Consider the following 18,182-nt stretch of genomic DNA (forward strand, 5'->3'; position numbering starts at 1 on the left):
TGCAACCTAGTTGGTTGTCCTGGTGCCCTCAATGCAAAGAGAAGGAATGTTCACCTTCCCTTGCCCTCACTGAGACCCATCTCCTGTGGGGCTGGAGATGGGCTTTCCATGGTGCTTCCAGTGAGCTGAGTCAGAAGCACCCATCTGCTGAAGGAGTGGCTGTACCTACTTGCAGAGATACACTGCAAGTATGCCTGAGTCCAAAGCACAGCCCCACAGACTTTGACAGCGATGAGGCACTTGTGCCCTTTGCAGTGCCTTATGCACAAGCTGTGCCAAAGGAAACAGATCTGTGTTCAGGGGAGCATCCTGGACATACACAAGTGTTTACTCCAAGCAGAGCTGTGGCTGCAGAAGCACCTTTCTAGAAACTGAGATGTGTGCCTCAGGAAAGGCTGAGCACCAGCCCCTCCTGGAACCAGCTGGGGAAAGGAGCTCCTGTCTACCCACTCCTAACCCAAATATCATCTTGATCTTTGTCTCTTCCAATCTAAAAGTTGATCATTGTGCTGCCCTGATAATACCCACACTCTTCTGGTCTCAGGAGGGAGAGTTGCATTGCAGGCTTGTGAAGAAGAGCAAGGGCAATGCTGACAATAGTTAGAAAACTGGAAGCTGCTGTGACTTGGCTTAAGAAACTGTCAGAGCCCAGGAAGCTGAAAGGGATGACACGAAGTTGGGTAGACTCTCACACAGGAATAATGTGGTATCTGCAAGAAAAGACTGAAAGTGCTGCCATGCAAAGTGAGAGTAAAGAGGGTTCCCCATGCACTGGACTCTGTGTTCTCTAGCTAAGCCAAATGCATTAGGACTGTGGATTAGAGCATGGGGGACTGTCCTTGTCCCCTTATGTCATCTGACAGAGGGATTTCCTACTCCCTCCTGCCCTACATCAGTTGGAGAGGGTCCAGGGGAGCCAGGGCTAAATCCTGATCCAGTGGGGCTTATGTCAGTGCTGCCTGGACCCACTTATGTGGCACACATCCTTTAGGGCTATGGGAAGGGGGATATGCAGCAGAGTGCAGTAAGGTGAGCAATAGTTACTGTTGGGGAAACACACATAGTTTGGAAGGAAATGTTTTCTGTAAATGATCTGGATCCTCAGCCTGGGTGACAGGAAAGGACATCTCCTTTACCCTCTACAGCTCTCAGCATGGCTGCCTGCAGGTGCTGGGAAGGCACAGACATGGCTTGTCTTGGTGGACACATTGGGAAAGTTCTGAGCTCTGGAAGACTGCTTGATTAAATGTGTCACTCCAGCAGCTCCAGCTTAGAGAAAAGCCTTCCTCCTCCCCACCCTCCTGGCATCAAGAAGCTGCTGAAGGAATCAGGTCATTGATCCTGCAGCAGCAAGGCCCCTAATTAGCCCAGCTTCTCGAAGTCTGACAGGAAAGCTGGCTGTGTGTGAGGCAGCTCAGGGACCCACAGTCTACGGCATAAGGGAGCGGGGCCCAGCACAGGTAGCAGCCTGAAGAAGGAGGGAGAAAATTACAGTGCCTCAATGCATTAAATATGAAGAGAGGCTGCTCAGCCTGCTCTTTTTCTCCCATGTTCCCATGCCTGGGAGGGGAGAAGGAGACCTGCTTTCTGGGTGACAGTGAGGGCAGGCCAGCACTGAGCTCAGCTCACTGCAGGCAGGGAAAGCATCAAGGAGGGGCAGCTCTGCCCAAATTCCTTTTGCAGGCACAGCATGTACATGAGGCCCCACTTCCCCTGGGCCTCTCTTCTCACATACTTTTAATAACAATTGCTGGGCTGGGTGATAAAGTGCTGTTTAATAGTGAATCGATCTGGCAGCCTGGGCAGGCAGGGAGTGCTGGTTGCCAGCCCCAGCAGCTGCCATGTGCAGACCTAGCATGGTGGCTGGGGCATTGCTAGTGCATTTGGGTACCCAGCTGCTGCATTTGAGCGAGCACATGCCTCTGGTGCAGGAGAGACCCCCACACCTGCACAGGACACAAAGGATGTTTTTTTTTCTCCTCATATTTCTACTCATAGCATGAAGTAGTTTCCTAAGACTGGGGTGGCATTTGATATCCATTGGGTGGCTAGTGACGCAGTGATGTCATGTCCCTGGTGGCCCAGGCACCTTGGCATCTGTGGCTATAGTGTGCTTAGTGTGAAGGCCTGCTGAGAGGTAAGTCCCCATCATGGGGCTTGTGCACTAAAGCGAGAGCCCGCAGCCTACTGCGGGTGGCCAGTGGCCCAGGCAGCACAGCAGGTTTTGTCTTCTTGTCTTTGTGGTCTCCTAGCAGTGGTGGGGCATGGGAGCAGCCTATACCCTGCATCACAGGGCACAACATGCAGGGCTATGCATGCTTGTGCCCACCGTCACGCATGGTGTCTGAGCAGATGTGTCATGCATGGCAGTGTGCACAGTGACAAACGGAGATGTACACACCAGGACATGGGGGTTTGTGTGGTGTTACACTGAGACATGCACACCATCACGCGAGGTCACACTGCCAGTACATGAGGCCAAGTTCACAGGGACGCATGGGGATGTGCGGATTGAGAGACCAGGACCTGCACAGTGCTACCCTGTGATACACTAGGACGTGCACATCGGAACTCCAGGACCCGAACGGTGCTACCACGGGATATGCCCGTCCGCACACGAGAACATCCACCCGGAGCCAGGCGTGGGTCCGGCCGCTTGTCGCTCCGCGTGTACCGGTGTCACCGGGTGGGGCGCGGCGGGGGCCCGGCCGGGGTTTTCCATTGGCTGCCGGGCCTGTCAGCGGAGCGGAGTGACAGCTCCGGGCCGGGATTAGAGCGGCGGGGAGCGGCGGGCTGGGGCTCGCCGCACTGTAGCGTACTGTACCGCACCGCGCCACGCCACGCCGCCCCGCGCCCGACGGGACGGACCGAGCCAAGCCGTGCCGCGGCAGCGCGGAGCAACGGCGCGGAGGATGCGGCGGTGGCACTGCCAGTAAGGCGCGGGGAGCGGAGCGGGGCGCAGCGGGGGCCGGAGCGGCGGGGGAGCGGGGAAAGTTGCAGCAGTTGCTGCGGGGGACGGGGAGGCTCTGCACCCTCCCGGCAGCGGTGACCAGCGGGCGGCGGCGCCGTGTTGTAGTAGCAGCAGTGGATGCCTAACGGGGCCGCCACCTGCCCGTAGCTGCAGCGGCCCCGGTGTGCTGGTGTGCGGGGCGAGGGGCACGGGCCCCCTGCCCGGACAGGGGAAGCTCGGCCGGGGAGAGGCGGAGGGCTCCGCAGTGGGGGCAGGCGGTTCCACCCGCCCTCCTGGCCAGGGGGGCTCCCTGTTCATCCGGATGGATGTCACATCCACTTAGGTCTGATCCCTCCAAGACGGGAGGTTCCTGGCGAGAGAGGCCAGGCTCGGGGCGGGGGGGGAGCCGGGGAGGAAAGGGCAGGCTCATCACCGCCTTGATGGGGGTGGCACGTCCCCTGCCTACCTTGATAACCCCTCGTGAAGAGATCCTCTGTTTTGTTCCACAGCCCCAGGGCTACCGACCACCCCTCCTCGGTCACCAGGGCACCCCTGGAAACTGTTCTGTGTCCCTCCAGACTGCTGAGGCACCTGCTGGGGGCCATTCTTCCCCGGCACCCACAGTCTGATTTCCCCCATTCCCTTCCACCAGTGCCTACAACAATACCATGTCTGGCACACAAATATAGCTCCCTGTGTAAATTCAGCCGCCAGTCCTGCACCTATTGCTTCGCTCCCATCCTCGTCCCGTTCTTTGCCTATTCCCCTTGCATGCTCCTCCGGCTCCTGTGTGTTGTCCCCACACACTTCTGGCGCGAGTGTCTTCTTCCCCCGCAGCGTAAGGAGTGCCTGCTGTCTGCTGCCTTCACCTTACATTGCCCTGCTCAGCCAGGCAAGCACTTGCTCACAGAGTAGCCAGCCCCTGTTGCATAGGGTACAGCTCAAAACAAGGAAACAGGAAAAATCCCTGGACATCCTTTTGGACACTAAGAAGGGCCAGCCAGGAGAAGCAAGTTTCTTGTATGCACATTTTCTTGAACAAATTAAATCTCCTGTTGATGTGCAGCTCCCGGCTATCAAACTGCAGCTCCTGAGTTTTTCTCTTTGAATGTGTGTCCTGGGCTGCCCAGACAGCCTCCCTCTAAGCTTTGCTTCGCAGGATTTCTCCTGCCTTCAGGCAGTGGGACCAGCAAGGCTCCCTCCAGCCCACCGGTACCTTACAGCCCAAACCATTCATCACAGTGATTTAAAAAGCAGCAGTTTGATTCATGACTTAAATCAGCAAGCAGGAAGCCTTAGCTCCATCATTGATTTTTCATCTGTGTTGCATTTGTGCTTTTTACCTTTCATTATTAAAGAAAAGCTCACTCTGCTGGATGGTGTAACCATGTGGCTTCAGTGGCTTGCAAGCAGGCATGGCCTTTACTCTGAATTTGATAATTCTGCTTTGATAACCAGGAGGACATGCTGTGCTTATCCCATTTATTTTAGCAGTAACTCACATATATTGAGATAGACTGGGTTTTGTAGATTTGTTATGTTACAGCAAATGCCAACCATTCCTAGTGATAATTTTTCTCCTTGGCATGTGTGTCAGTCTGTGTTGAGATAAAAAGTGGACTTTCATTTCAAATACATAAACCTCACATCTTTATTATTTATCAGTTAACTTCAGCAACCTTGAATGTGAAAACAAGTGCAACAGGAGAAAAGACTGTAAAGACAGTAACTGACATATTAAACAGGAGAGTATATTTTTGTGGTGATTGAATTACAGATTGGTGCTGCTCAGCAGGAGCCAGATTTTTTTAGAAGTGTGATAGTGCAGATAGATGGGTGCCTGCCTCACAGGGATAATTTGGGCTATTTTATTAAGAGTTATGTCTCTGCATCTCTGGAGCCTAAACACCATTGAAAATACTTTGTAAATTTAATCCTTGTCTGGTTTGTACTTGAAAACAGGGAGAAGAAATCATGCTTTCCTCTGTTTTGCATCTGGCATTTGATTTCTCACCCTCAAATTATGAGATCTAAGTGAAGGACTTAGTATTTTGGTACCCATCAGAAGGCAAAAGCAGCCAAGGCAGAATCTTTGCACACTAGGAATTCAGAGAAACTTGAGGAAGGAGGAGTACAAGTTTTAGCTCCGCTGGGAGAAAGAAAAATATCAGCAGTGCTGATGGGGTCTCTAGGCCCTTCCTTCCCCTGCAGCTACCTGCTTGCCTGCTGCTGTAGGGTGGCTGGTCTCATTTGAATAAACATTTCTGGGCAGAGGCAAGCAAGCAGACAGGTGAGCTGTGTGCAGGGCGGGCATGCTCCATTTCCCTAGGGCAGTATTGCTTTTTTGGATCTGCAGGTGTTGACAGCTCTGTCTGTGCCACCAGTAGTGACTGCAGCATGTGCTGATGTGACACATATTTCAACCCAAACTGACCTCCAAAGAGAGAGGTTCCTTGCCCATGCTGCTCTTGTTAAACTCCTTGAGAGCAAGTATAATTGGAGGATGTCTCAGCAATCCAGTATATCTTTTTTTCCCTTCTCTTAATGAAGTGATTTTAGTAGGCTGTGAGGAGTGAATATATTCGACCTAAAGCAGGATGAATGAAACCCATTTTAAAGTGCATAGTGCGCTCTCTTGCTGTCTCTGGGACTGCTGATCTATGGGGGTAGTGCCTGAGCATCCTGGCACCCTGGGAAGAAAGCAAATGCTCTGGGAGCCTGGAAACTGAGCAAAGGGCTGCTAGTGTTCCTGTGGTGGGTGAGGTGGTGCCCAAAATGAACTTTGCCTGCTTTTTGCAGCAGGAGATTAAAGGGGGATGTCTCACCTTTATTCTGATGCTCCTTGTCTCCTGTGAGAGCAGGACACCTATTGCCTGTCCTTCCCATGGCCCCAGACTCCTCGTGTTTTCCTAACCAGCTTTCCTTGCCCTTATTTCAGGGCTGCCTGAGGATGCGTTGCCCCTCGACCTGGCCATCATCTCACAGGTGCCAGGAACCCGCCTCACTGTCCCTGTGCCACCTTGCTGGGTTCCAGACCTGACGCCTTCGTGGCCATCTCTGGCGGGATGGCCCAGGCGGGGGGACCCGTCCGCCTCTACCCCGAGGAGGGCTGCGCCGCCTCACCCCCGCCCTTTGTCCGTGGGGTTGACCGGAGGCCCTGGCCGGCCGGAGAGAGCCCCGAGTCTGGGAGGTGCAGCCCCCCGCGTTGCCTCACCCCCAACCTCAACGCCGGCCGCCTCCACCTCCTGCGCAAGGGCCTGTCCCTCAACGCCCGCCGCTCTCCCCTTGGCCTCTACAACAGCACCGGCTCCTTGGCCCGCAAGCCGGTGGAAACACCTCCCTTCGGCAACGGCGGCTGCCCGGGCGCGGGTCGTCTGACGGCTCCCTGCACCCCGCGACGGGACCGGCCCGGGCCTGCCCTCTCTTCCCCGGGTAACCGCAGCCCACCGATGGCGGCAGCCCCGGAGGGACACAGCTCTGTCGTCACCTTCCGCTTCATTGAGAAGGCCAGCGTGCGGACCCTGGGCGGCCTGCCGCCCACCCAGCCCCGCCGGGACAACGGGCCCCGCAGCCTCAGCCGCAGCCTAGAGCTTGGCGGGGACGTGCGGTCCCCCGGGCCCCAGCCCTTGCCCCTGCACCAGGAACAGCTCCTAAGCACGCTGAAGCTAGAGGCCTCCGCCTCTGACCCACTCCTAACTGGGAGAAGGACCTCAGGGGTGATGCCTCCCTGTGGGGAGGAGCCCTGCACCTTCAATGCCGACTGCCTCTGCCACCCTCTCACCAATGGTCTGCCGGGGGACTTCTCCACCTTCACCGGGAGGCCCCTGAAGCCAGAGCCCCGACCCCAGGTAGGTGCTGAGGTGTCCTGACTGGGCATGGGCTCTGCACTGGGGTCCTTTGCCCACCCACTGCTCTTCTCTCTGCAGGGCAGTACCTGGCTGTACCCTCGTCAAAGGTCGGCTCATGCACAGCGCATTGCCAGAGCCAAGTGGGAATTCTTCTACGGCTCCTCAGACACCTTGAAGACAGGTAAGAAGCTGTTGGGGGGATGCTTTTGGCTAGACCACCATCTCCTTTGCAAGTGTAATCTGTGCCCTGGGGCTGCTCATCCCTTGGGACAGCTGAGATCTCCCCAAAATCAGCCATTCGATGTCCTCTTGGGGCCAGATTCTGCATGCACCAGCCTCCCCCTGGAGTTCTCTGTGGTCATGCAAAGCATTGTGCAAAGGGGGTGTTGCAGAGTTCTGACCCCTCGCAGCCCCTGGTTGCCTCTGCAGAAGGGTGCCAGGGTTCAGATGGGGGCTCAGGGCTGGCTGTGTGTGCACCAGCACTGACAGCACCCTGTCTCTACCTCTCCCACACTTTTTTCTTCTGGCTCCCTCTCTCTGTTCCCTGGTGCCCATCACATGTGTGACTCCACACTTGGTGTGTGTGATGCCACAGGAGCAGCTCCCCAGTGCTCCCCAGTGCAAGTCCCCACAACTCTGAGTGCTTGGGGCTCCCTTGCAGGCTCCTCTGCCCCTGACTCTGCTCACCTGGCTGAGGGTCCCCAGAAGCCCGTCTGCCTGCCGCCCACCAAGCTGCCAGGGTCAGTGCCTGAGCACAGCTTGAGCCATGTGGAGGTGGAGATAGAGATGTCTTCTCCAGGCAGCCAGAAACCTGGCTCCTGCGAGACTGGGATTATAAGGAGGACAGTGAAGTACTCCGAGACAGACCTGGACACCGTGCCGCTGAGGTGCTATCGTGAAACCAACATTGACGATATCCTGGCCGAGAAGGAGGAGGTGGATTCAGCAATTGAGAGCCAGAAGGACAGTGAGAGCAACCCGAGCTTCGGGAGCAGGAGGAACAGCACACCAGAGGAGCCCCCCACCCTGGACACCAGATTCCCAAAAGGTGGGCTGCGGGATGGGGATGCAGATGAAGACGATGAGGTGTTTGAGGCAACAAGGAAGGAGAACAGGGAAAGGTGAGGCTCTGTGCATGAGGGCAAAAATTCTTCTTGCTCTTCTTACTGTCCACTGCATGGCAAAATGGGCTCTGCTGAAAGAGCGTCTGAAAAAAAAATCCCAGTATCTCCATGCAAGCTGTGCATGGGGGTCAGACGGGGTTCTGGATCACCCTGCTGGGTTTGGGACTGAAGCTGGGGCTGGGACCAAGACTAGGAGGGGGCCCTCATTGTCCTGTGGAAAGTGTGGGCCAGAACAAGTAATCCAGCCCCGGGCAGCACACTATGGGCCTTGCTCCTCTGGGGAGAGCCTGCAGGTCAGGTCACCCAGCTAAGCTGAGGCATCCCAGTGCACATCCCACCAGGTTAATTATGCTTTGCCACAGTGCTGCTGGGTATTGGGGTGATGGTGTTGGAGCACCTGACCCCAGGCTGTGTCCTAGAATTGCTGTCTGCTGGCAGGTGCTGCTGGGCTTCTCTCCCCTCCACAGATGACTCTGCTTCCCCTTTTCTTGGCCTCCATAGGTATTTACTATGTTTGGAAAGAGTGAGGGATGTGTTGGGTTGGACAAAGCCTTTTATTGCCTTTCTTGTCGTTTTTCACTTGTGTGGAAAATCACCCTGTGCTGGGAGCATGTGACACTAAGGTTGCCATTCAGTTGCCCATGGCTGCTAATGCCATCCAAGCTGCCATCTGCCCCGTGTCAGGCACTGGCAGTTAGGACATATGGGAGATGGTGTTTTGGCCTGGTGGCACAGGGCTCTGCCCATGGAATGTCCTCTGGAGTGGTGGTTTGACAGGCATCATCTGCCTGCTTCAGGAGGCCCCAGGAGGGGAAGGAGTTACAAGAGCACTGTATGGGACAACTGCCTGGACAGGAAAGGTCCTGTCAGGGAGCAGAAGATGCCAGTGCAGGCAAGGATAGCCAAGGGCATCTCCTGAAGGTGTATCAGCAGAGAGTCTTGGGTGAGATGAGTGGGCTCAGCATCAAGTGCTCCACGAGAGTGAAGAGAGGTCTTGCCTGGGAAGTACAAAGCCAGGGCAATGCCTGGGATGCCACATGGCAGCACATACTCACCTAGCGGTACAAAAGGCAGGTAGGGGAGCATTTACATAGAATAAAAGGAAGAGGGAGGTTTTTATGTCAGTGGTGGGAAAAGACAATGAAAACATAGTGGTGTTTCTGTGCTGGGAAGAAGCATGAAGGTGCTGGGCTGATGGGAGGGAAGGTGTCCCAAGGGGAGATGGACTCCTGCCAGTTTGTCCAGTCCTTGCATCTCTAGTGGAGGGGTGGATACATCACTTCCTGTTCTCAAAAACTGTGGATTCTAGGGGAAAAAAAAAACCAACAACAAAAAAGCTATTTTTAATAATTTTTTCCAGATGAATAGTAATGGAAGTTTTATTATCACTGCAAGCAAGTTCAAGTTACTGTAGCAATTATCTTGCATAGCGGTACTGTATTTCCAAATATGTTCTAGGCCACTAAGAGGCATATGAGCTGTAAGCCTAGACCTTATTTGCCCTCTAAGATACCTTATTGTATCTCCCAGGCTGCACTGAAATCTTGGATATGTCCTTAAATGCATTGTTGCTCCTAAGGATGGTGCTCCTGGTATAATTACTGATGGGGGCTTCGTGTTTATTTTACATGGCTTCCATGGCCACTATGACCAGTGTTTTTTTTTGTTTTGCAGCCCCCTGAATATTCCCCAGGTAGGTGCAGACACTGCGGATAGAATCTTGAAAACCACAAGCTTGTTTAGTCCTTCCATCACAACCTTAAGTTTTTGCTTACACACTGTTTCTCAGCTCTGCAGCTGCAGTCATCCTCCCTGTTTACCAGACACCAGTATTGATGTTTTCTACTTCAAGCTTTCTGCTTTGCCTGCTCAAAAGAGGGGTAATTAAGAACCCTTCTGGGCTCCCCAGAGCTGGCTTTGCTCTGCTGCTGTTGTACCCCCAGCCTATCTTGGTAGCTGGGAAGATCAACCCTACAAAATTACTGAAGCATCTTTGAATCTAATTTGCAGCATTTAGACTTGTAAAACCCTTTGGAAACCTAGCCTCAAGGGTTTATCACCCTCTTCAAGGGAGATTTTGGCTTGGTGCTATTTTCTTGTCCTTCATATTCTGGCCAAAGGGCATCTTCTTTGCTGATTTACCCTCACAAAATAAGAGAGCATATGAGAGCTAAAAAAATCCAGCACCAAATTAAACAAGACACAGAAAGCAATGGAAGAAAGAATGTCTTCTTCCAGCACATTCACACCCTAAATATATTTAGAGTCAGATCTACCAACTCTAGTCTAAGCCTTTACTGTCTTTATCCAAAATAGTCCCAGAGAGCTGAGACCTGGCAGCAAGAATGGGCTCAATTCCCTTCCTCCACAAGCACTCGGAGACATGCTGGTTAAGCTGGAGGCAGGGCCTGGCTTGGTACTTGGTACAGGTACTTGGTACAGGTACTTGGACTGGTAAGAGAGAAGAGGCTTTGCTGCAGGGTGCCTTGTTCCCCTGAGAGCATAGAGGGCTGGCAGGAGACAGAGATGCCTTTTCTCCCTTCAAGCAAAGCATCATTGCTAGGAAAGCCCTTGGATCTTCTACCTGGGGAACCTTTCCAGTGCCTTTATGTGAGAAAACAGCTGCAGGACAAACCTTTTTGGGATTAAAAAAACGGGCACACCCCAATTTCACCAAATGCTTCAGCATGTGCTTAACCTGCCTCAGTAGCCAGAAGCTGCTGATGTGTGTTGAGGCTGAGTCTCTGTCCCAGAGCCCAACGTGGCCACAAAGCTGCAGCTCAGTGTGATTGTCCTGTGCCACACAGGCTTGGGCTGGAGAGGATATGCTCAAGATGACACCTAAAGGCAACTGCCAGTGAGCTGGGCGAGGCACCTGCAGTTTGCAGAGGACTATGAAGGCATGTGGGCTATGGCTGGGGCAGTCAGGATCTGAAGGAGCACAGGAGCATTTGATAGAGAGAAAACTATTGAGGGGCCCGAGGAGAGAGGTTTTCCCCTCTTCTCCCCGCATTGTGGACGGCACGTCTTTGTAGCACCAGACGGGGAGTACCGGACCAGCCCCTTCCCCTCCCTCAGCCATCAGCAGCAGCTGCAGAAGCCCAGTTGCTCAGCCCCCGTAATCCGTGCAGAAAGCCCGTCGCCTGAAATACTGCTGGCTTTAGTACTAACAGGCAATGCAAGATGGCCATCGGCTCCCTCACAAGGAAGGCTCAGCGCCTTTCCCGCCCCTGCTCGAGGCTGGACATTTATTTGCTTTCCCGCTGCCCGTCGCCCTTGCGCAGATACTCGACTACACCTTCTGCGTCTCCTCCTCTTCTCTGCTCCTCCCCGCTGCGCTGGGTTTGACGTGGTGACGGTGTGGTGACCCCTCCTGGGGGGCCGCAAGTGCGTGCAGGGGGGCTGGGCAGCGCAGCCGCGGCCGATGGAGCATCTAGCTCTGAGAGGAGTGGGATGTGCAGGCGGCACTGCGTCCATGCTGCTGCGACTAGATCCTGGAGCTGAACGGCTTTGTGCTTGATATTTCACAGTGGAGTGATTGCTTCCTGAACTCAGGGGGTGTGGACAAAACCAGCCGTGATTTTCTTGTGTCCTGGTTACTTGATCACAAAATCGAGCCCAGCTCCCTCTCCTGGGAGTAAGGTCTCTTCTGTCCACTGGTGGTGTCCCAGGCACAGCCTCTTACCCTCCTTATGGATTTTGAGGCACAAAATTAAGTCAGTGACAGCTTGGTTTAATTGTGTGCAGCAGCTGGATAATAGGAACAGTGAATGCATGTTTACATCTGTAAAGCTTATCTGCAGACATTAAAGAGGTCTTTTCTGCCTTGTCCTCACTAGAAAGGCACCCCAGAAGTGGCTGCTCGTGGGGCTCCTATGGCATTGGTAAGAGCATGGAGTGGTGCTGCAGTGCCGAGGGAACGCTGGTGTATGGGTGAAAGCAGCCTCCACCCTGCCTTTCTTACATGTATCTGGCTTCCCTGTGCTCCTCTTGAAGCCAGCCAGCACTCTGGGGGAGTCAAGCTGACAGATCATGGCCTGATGAAGTAATCAGAGTGAGATTTTTGAGCAGCATGTAGAGGCTAATGAATGAAAATTACTTGGTACTTGTAACAGCAATGCATCTTCTGAGCCCTCTGTGCGAAGCTGTTTGTTCATAACAAATGTTATGACAAGCTGGAGCAGTTCCTCTCTAATCACAGGAGAGAGTGGCATAACAAGTGCTTTTCTGCTGCTCTAATAAAATGATAGTGGCTTATGAGTAAAGTAGGCTTTTAGCACTGTGTTTATGCTTGTACAGCTGAAGCTTTGATGTTCCCTGGCTTGGAAATGTCCCTGTTGTCACATTTTCAGATGGATGGGCAGGCTGCACTTCACCTCATTTACAGGACAAAGCACTCAGGACTTCAGGGTTTAGAAACTCCTGTGTTGGCCTGGACCCAGACTTATGTACGGGACTGACTGGGCCTTCCTGCTGGGCTGATCCCTAACAAGATGACGAGCCACTGCCAAGCCTGGCCTCTAGGACATGAGCTAGCTCAAGTCCTTGATCCCAGAGCTGGGTGTGAGGGTCCTTCTGTACTGCCTGGGAATCCTGGGTCTCAGCATCACCTTGTGCTGGCTCCTCTATGTCTCCTGGGACTCTGCATCACCTTGTCCTAGGTCTCAGACATTTTCTGGGACTAGCCAGCAGGCCTTGCAGGTGGTTGTTGGTCATGCTCTGAGTGTGCTGGTCAGGTGTCATGGTGCTGTGTTAATGGACAACAGTGTTATGCTGCCCCGAGCAGCTTCAGGAGGAGCTTTCTGGGTGCAGGGAGCTCTAAAGGCTCATCAAAAATTCAGTCACTTCCAGATTTGGTTGGAAATGGAGCTGAACCACATCCTACTTCTGGTGCTTGAGCCCTTTATTGGATATAAGCTCAAGTCAAGTGACTGGGAGCAGTAGCCATCTCATAAGCTTCTTATGAAGATGAGCCACTAAAGGAGCAAAAATCTGTGTCACATTAAAGGAGAAGCATATGTCTAGAGAGAGGCCAGCCCAATCTCTCCTCCCTTGATGTCTTGGGCAGGCAACGCCTTTCCTTGGATGTCTAAAGATGTTCAGAGATTTTTGCCCTTCCCACTTTCCTTCTGGAACAGCACAAGAGCTTTTATTTAGGGGCTTTGATCCCTTGCTCCTCAGTGACCAGTTCTCCTCACTTTCTTTTCCTCTAGGATCATGGACCGAGACACACAGGGTATGCTCAAGTCTCCAGTGCCCTTCCTCCTTGGGCATAGCCTCTCCAAGGATGGTATGGATTCTTTCAGCAAGCATTTTGAGAGCATCATGGAGTCCCATCGAGCCAAAGGCACATCCTACACCAGCCTGGACTCCATTGACATTCTCTCCTCCCCTGCCCATACACATGGGACCATTTTCACTTTTGACCTCCCAACCCTCACCCCAGAAATACAGGGACAGATCCGGGATAGTGCCAAGCTGATTGAGGAGAACTTTGCTCCTCTGGCTCACTTGGAGCCAGACTCTGGGACCAGTTCAGCCACAGATGCCCCCTGGATGGAGAGAGAGGAGGAACGGGGCAAACGAAGGAAGGGTGCTCGGCACAGCCCTTGCCGCTCAGAGGAGAGCTTTGGTACTCCCTTGGCCTCCAATGTGAGGTGAGTGACCAAAGTTGCTTGCTGTCCAGCTGAGCCAAGACTCAGTGTAGAGTCTGACCCTGTACATTGTGTTTTGCAGCCAGAACCTATACTGCGTTGCTGGGAAAGAGGGGAAGGGTCAGGACTGGGTGTGCTGGATTTTCTGTGAAGTGGCCCATCAGGCAAATGATCACCATGGTGTTGTGGTAGGTGTGTCAGTAAGAGCACATCTCCTCCTTGATACTTGCCAGTTTTGTTGTTGCTGGAGGGCTGTGAGGTTTCCCCTAGCCTAGCACCATGGAGGCTCAGGACTTGAATCCCATGGTGGTTCCTGTTGCAGGAGTGTCCAGCACCTGTGACAGTTGTGGGGAGAGACCAGTCAAAAGCTAAGCAGCAGTAGAAATTCAACAGCCTTTCCCTCCTGGAGGCTAAGACTTCCTGATACTGCAGCATCACTCACCATCTAAGTAGCAGCCTCCTGATTTTTGAAGGCAAGAGTCCTAGGGTCTTGTATTCACTTTCCTGGCCTCCTGAACCTTCATCCTTGTGTTTATCGGGATATGGAGGGCAGAGATGAGCGCAGCCCCCCAGAGGCTCCCTGTATGTTGCTCCCACCCTGCCTGAACCCAGGCTCAGGATGGCTGCCCACACTTGGGGAGATCTCTGATGGATCTCTCAGGCTTTGCTGAGTCTTTATGTGAGACTGTGTCCAGGCTGCACCACTACTACCCTTCCAGCAAGGTCTTGGGCTGACGCACGTGTGGTGTGGCAGGTTGGCAGGCTGCATCTTTTCCAGGGTACACTCATATGGAATGTGATTAGGTCTGGTCTGGATGCCAAGTCTGGTCTAGTGGTTCAGCTGCAGAACTGGCAACTCTCAGAGAACTTGGTGTCTCAGTCATGCCAGTGCTGACCTTCCTATTTGCATTGCCTTCCTGATAGGTCTCAGTGACATGTGCAGTGCCAGAGCCTCTTGTATCCTTCACCCACTTTCTAGGCTTTGATCTTTTCCACATCAAACTTTTTTGGGTTTGGTCTTTTCCAGGCCAAACTTATGTCACTTCTGGTTGCAACCTGTGCCATTCTTTTAGGTTCAGCTTGGAGTGGCCAGATGGGGACCTGAGCTCTGTCTTGTCTCTGGTGTCTGCAGTCAAGAGAGGAGTGTGGGATATCCCATCTATTCTGTGGTCCTTGTATCACTCCAAGGATATTTTAGGACAGGGGAACACTAGGTTAGGCCTTCCCTTTCTTTGGGACACTGAAGCCAGGGTCATGGTGGCATAGAAGCCAAACAAGGTTTGTGCAGTAAAACTGGTGATGCCTGAGTGGCACGAAGCAGTGAATAGTGGCAGTACCCAGCCATGATAAGTGCTCTCTGCAAGAAGCACTGGCTTCCTAGTCCTCTGCCAATATAAGGTACTGAAACAGCAGCCTGGAGAAACTGAATGGACAGTGTCTGACTTACCATCCACAGGGTGTCATCATACCACGGCAGCACTGCTGCAGGGGCATCAGAAGGTGTAGAGAGATGCAGCTGGTGGCAAGATAGCAATGAGGTGACTTAGAGATTCTTTTCTGATCCGTTTAGTCAGTGGAGCACAGAGCATGACAGCAGTGCTGAGGGTGATGTGGCACTGGTCTCCCCTGCTAGCTTGCTTTCAGAACTGGGCTGCGCAGTGGCATAGGCTATGGAGGGTTGTCATATCCCCTTCTGAATTGCTCTGGGTGTTTGCTGAGTCCATTTTTGCTGAGCCTTTTCCTTTCTCTTCCAGTCCTCACAAGCAGGTGTACCTCTGCTTCAATGGCAAGGGGGCACAGAGGAAACCCATCTGCAGCTGTCACAGCACTTCCTGGCCTGGGGACCCTGAGGCTTAGGCTTTCCATAGCCCCATAAGCACCAACCTTGCCCTCTATTACATACACACAATGTCCCAAGCAACTATCTTTCCCTATTTAGAAATTACTCCTTTGATTATTGTAGGTCCCTGCACAGTTCTTCTTTGGTTGATTCAGGCCCCATTTCTTGCCCATCTCTTGGGCTGCGAGTGCTGTTCAGACTTGCCATGCTGCCCCACAACTTGTGACCAGTTGCTCTGGCTCCAGCCATGAACTGAAGTGGAGGCTGCAGGAAAGAGTGAGAAATGAGGTATGGGAAGGCAGGGCCCTCCCACAGGCTCCTGGAAGGCAGCAGCCCAGCTCTTTGCTCCCCAACATGGTGTGAGCCTCCCCTTGCAGCCCCAGAGGGTGATAGTGGACAAGGAGGCAGGTGTGTTTGAGATCTGCTGCCTTTGTGCAGTGGAGTGGAAATTTGGGACTAGGATCAAGAACTCAACTGTGAAGCAGGGAAGGCCTGGGGAACCAGGGGCTAAGACAGCCCATCGTTTGCAGGGTCAGTCTTCAGGAGGCAGGGCTATCTGGCAAGGGAGAGGTACAAGAAGTTTCCTCTTTCCTCACCTCTGGTGCTACCTACTTTCTAGACTCTCTAGACCTCCACCTCTGAGTGGAGCCAACCATGAAGCTAAAGTTTCCCATGTAGTTTGAGAAAGAGGTATCTGGGCTGCTTGCTTAAAGATTCCTGTGAGATGGAACCAGCATCTCCTGTTCCATCTGAACATAAGAAAATACTTCTTTACTTTGAGGGTGACAAAGCACTGGAACTGGCTGCTCAGAGAAGTCATGGACTGTACTTCTCTGGAGATATTCAAAACCTGCCTGGACATATTCCTGTGCAGCCTGATCTAGGTGAACCTGCTTTATCAGAGGGGTTGGACTAGATGATCTCCAGAAGTCCCTTCCAACCACTACTGTTCGGTGATTCTGGTACCTGGTAAGGCTGATCTGCCTGAGCAGGAAGTATTCTTGCAATGCTCCCACTAAGGGGTATTCAATGGAAATAGGTGGTGAAAGAAGCTAAGGAACGTTTGCAGCCATCATAATGCAACATCACAGGGCCAGAGCAGGGCATTCACCATTGTTAACTGTCACAAGCACAACTGCCACCAGCTCAGATGGACTGGGGACCAAGGGCAGAGGGCCTCTTTGGTGGAGGCTGTGTTTTCAGTCTCAGGGTTGTCAGAGCTGACCTCAGGCTGCAGGGCTTTGATGTACAGGGTGACTGGTGATGAACACCAGCAGTCTAGGCCTGTGTCTGCTTCTCTGTGGCTGTTCTCCTTGTGCTACCCAAAACCTTTGGTGTTAATTATTGGTGTTGGGGTTTGGGTTGTCAATGGTCCCGCAGACTGTCCCCTGCATTGCCAGGGAAATGCATTGTGCCCTGTCCCAGTGGCCTTGCTTGACGCAGTCTCCTGGCTCAGATCAAGGATCTGGTGTCCCTTAGCATGCGATAGTCTGAGACCACGCTTTTGCCTTGGCCTTGTATGTGGGGAGTGTGACAAAATGCAGACTCATTAAGGCCTCTGCGGATGCTCGGATGCCTGTGACTCCTCCGGTGGCCTTGGCTGAAAGGGAGGGAGCAAGGGCTGAAAAGCAAAGGTCCCAGAGTGGACCCCTTCTCCACCCCTCCACAGCAGGACACCCCACAGTGGCACCCCATGCACGGGGCAGAGACTCTGTGAGTTATCACAAAGAGTTATCATCCTGTCTGGGTGGGAGGTGAAGGTGCACAGGTCCCCTGTGCTCACTGAGCAAAGGCTATCAGTGGGGCCCTAACGATGACCCCCAGAGCATGTGTGGGGGCAGAGCTCTCCAGGGCTGGCAGGGGCAGGTGTGGTGCTGGCGAGATGGTGGGGTGGGAGCAGGGCACACCTGGGGACCGCAGGAAGAGTGCTCTTGAGGCGGCAGCCAAACTTCCGCAGCCGTGGATCCAAATCAGGGGAGTCCGCCCGGTGTGAGCGGCCCCGGGGCGCCGCGCCGCCCCGCCCCGCCTGCCACTCTGCCGTACACAGCAGCCCTCGGGCAGTGCTACGGGCTGCGGGGATGTGAAGGGGTAAACTGCAGCCGTCTGAGGATGCGAGCCCCCTGAAATGCAGCCGCCCAGCTTCCTTTGCCCATCCCACTCCTCCTTGCCCATCCCGCCTCATTCCGGTCCCAGATGAGGGCCAGCCGAGGGAAGGGATGTGACTCGTCCCCCGCGGCAGCTCTGCTGGGACCCGAATCGAGGCCATCGCCCGAGGTGGGACGGAAAGAAGGGCAGGCTGGAGAACAGCGACAAAGGAGGGGGGACCCGATACCACAGCGAGGGGCAGCACGGCCGGAGCCTCGCTAGAGGGAGAGCTCAACCCTCAGCTGCGGCTGCGTGGGAATCCCGTGGAGCCCGTGGGATGGCAGCCGCCCGGCAGGGAGTGAAACCTCCTTCCCTGTCAGAGCGCGGCTGCCTGCGTGTGCTGGAGCGCCGGGGCCCTGCCAGTCAGCTCCGCTGGGTTTCTTTATAAGGTCCCTTTTGTTACTGCAGCAGTCGGTGAGCCTGTGCCCCTCCCCTTCCCGAGACCAACGCAGGTCCGCCAGCTAGCCTGAGCTCCCACTTGGCACTGGGCAAACTGGTGAGACGATGCCCTGAGAGCTGTTCCCAGTTTGGGGCCATGTAGGGTGGATTCCGGGTGTGATGCAGGAGCTTGTGGGTGTGAGCTGAGCAGAGGAAGGAGGGCAATGAGGAAGGGATGGAGAT

The 18,182-nt window shown here is 53.9% G+C and overlaps 1 protein-coding gene across 1 annotated transcript in view; it reads left to right on the forward strand.

Annotated features, from left to right (window-relative positions):
• Nucleotides 1-6,015: 6,015 nt before the first annotated feature.
• Nucleotides 6,016-18,182, forward strand: part of PSD (pleckstrin and Sec7 domain containing) — a 34,868-nt gene continuing 22,701 nt past the window's right edge. Inside the window, exons 1-4 of the mRNA XM_054382602.1 lie at nucleotides 6,016-6,798; nucleotides 6,877-6,979; nucleotides 7,460-7,919; nucleotides 13,136-13,579. Of these exons, the coding sequence (XP_054238577.1) occupies nucleotides 6,016-6,798; nucleotides 6,877-6,979; nucleotides 7,460-7,919; nucleotides 13,136-13,579 (1,790 nt within the window). The remainder of the gene's footprint in view (nucleotides 6,799-6,876; nucleotides 6,980-7,459; nucleotides 7,920-13,135; nucleotides 13,580-18,182) is intronic.

Source organism: Indicator indicator, chromosome 7 (genome assembly GCF_027791375.1).
Source record: "Indicator indicator isolate 239-I01 chromosome 7, UM_Iind_1.1, whole genome shotgun sequence".
In the NCBI taxonomy this organism is placed as follows: domain Eukaryota; kingdom Metazoa; phylum Chordata; class Aves; order Piciformes; family Indicatoridae; genus Indicator; species Indicator indicator.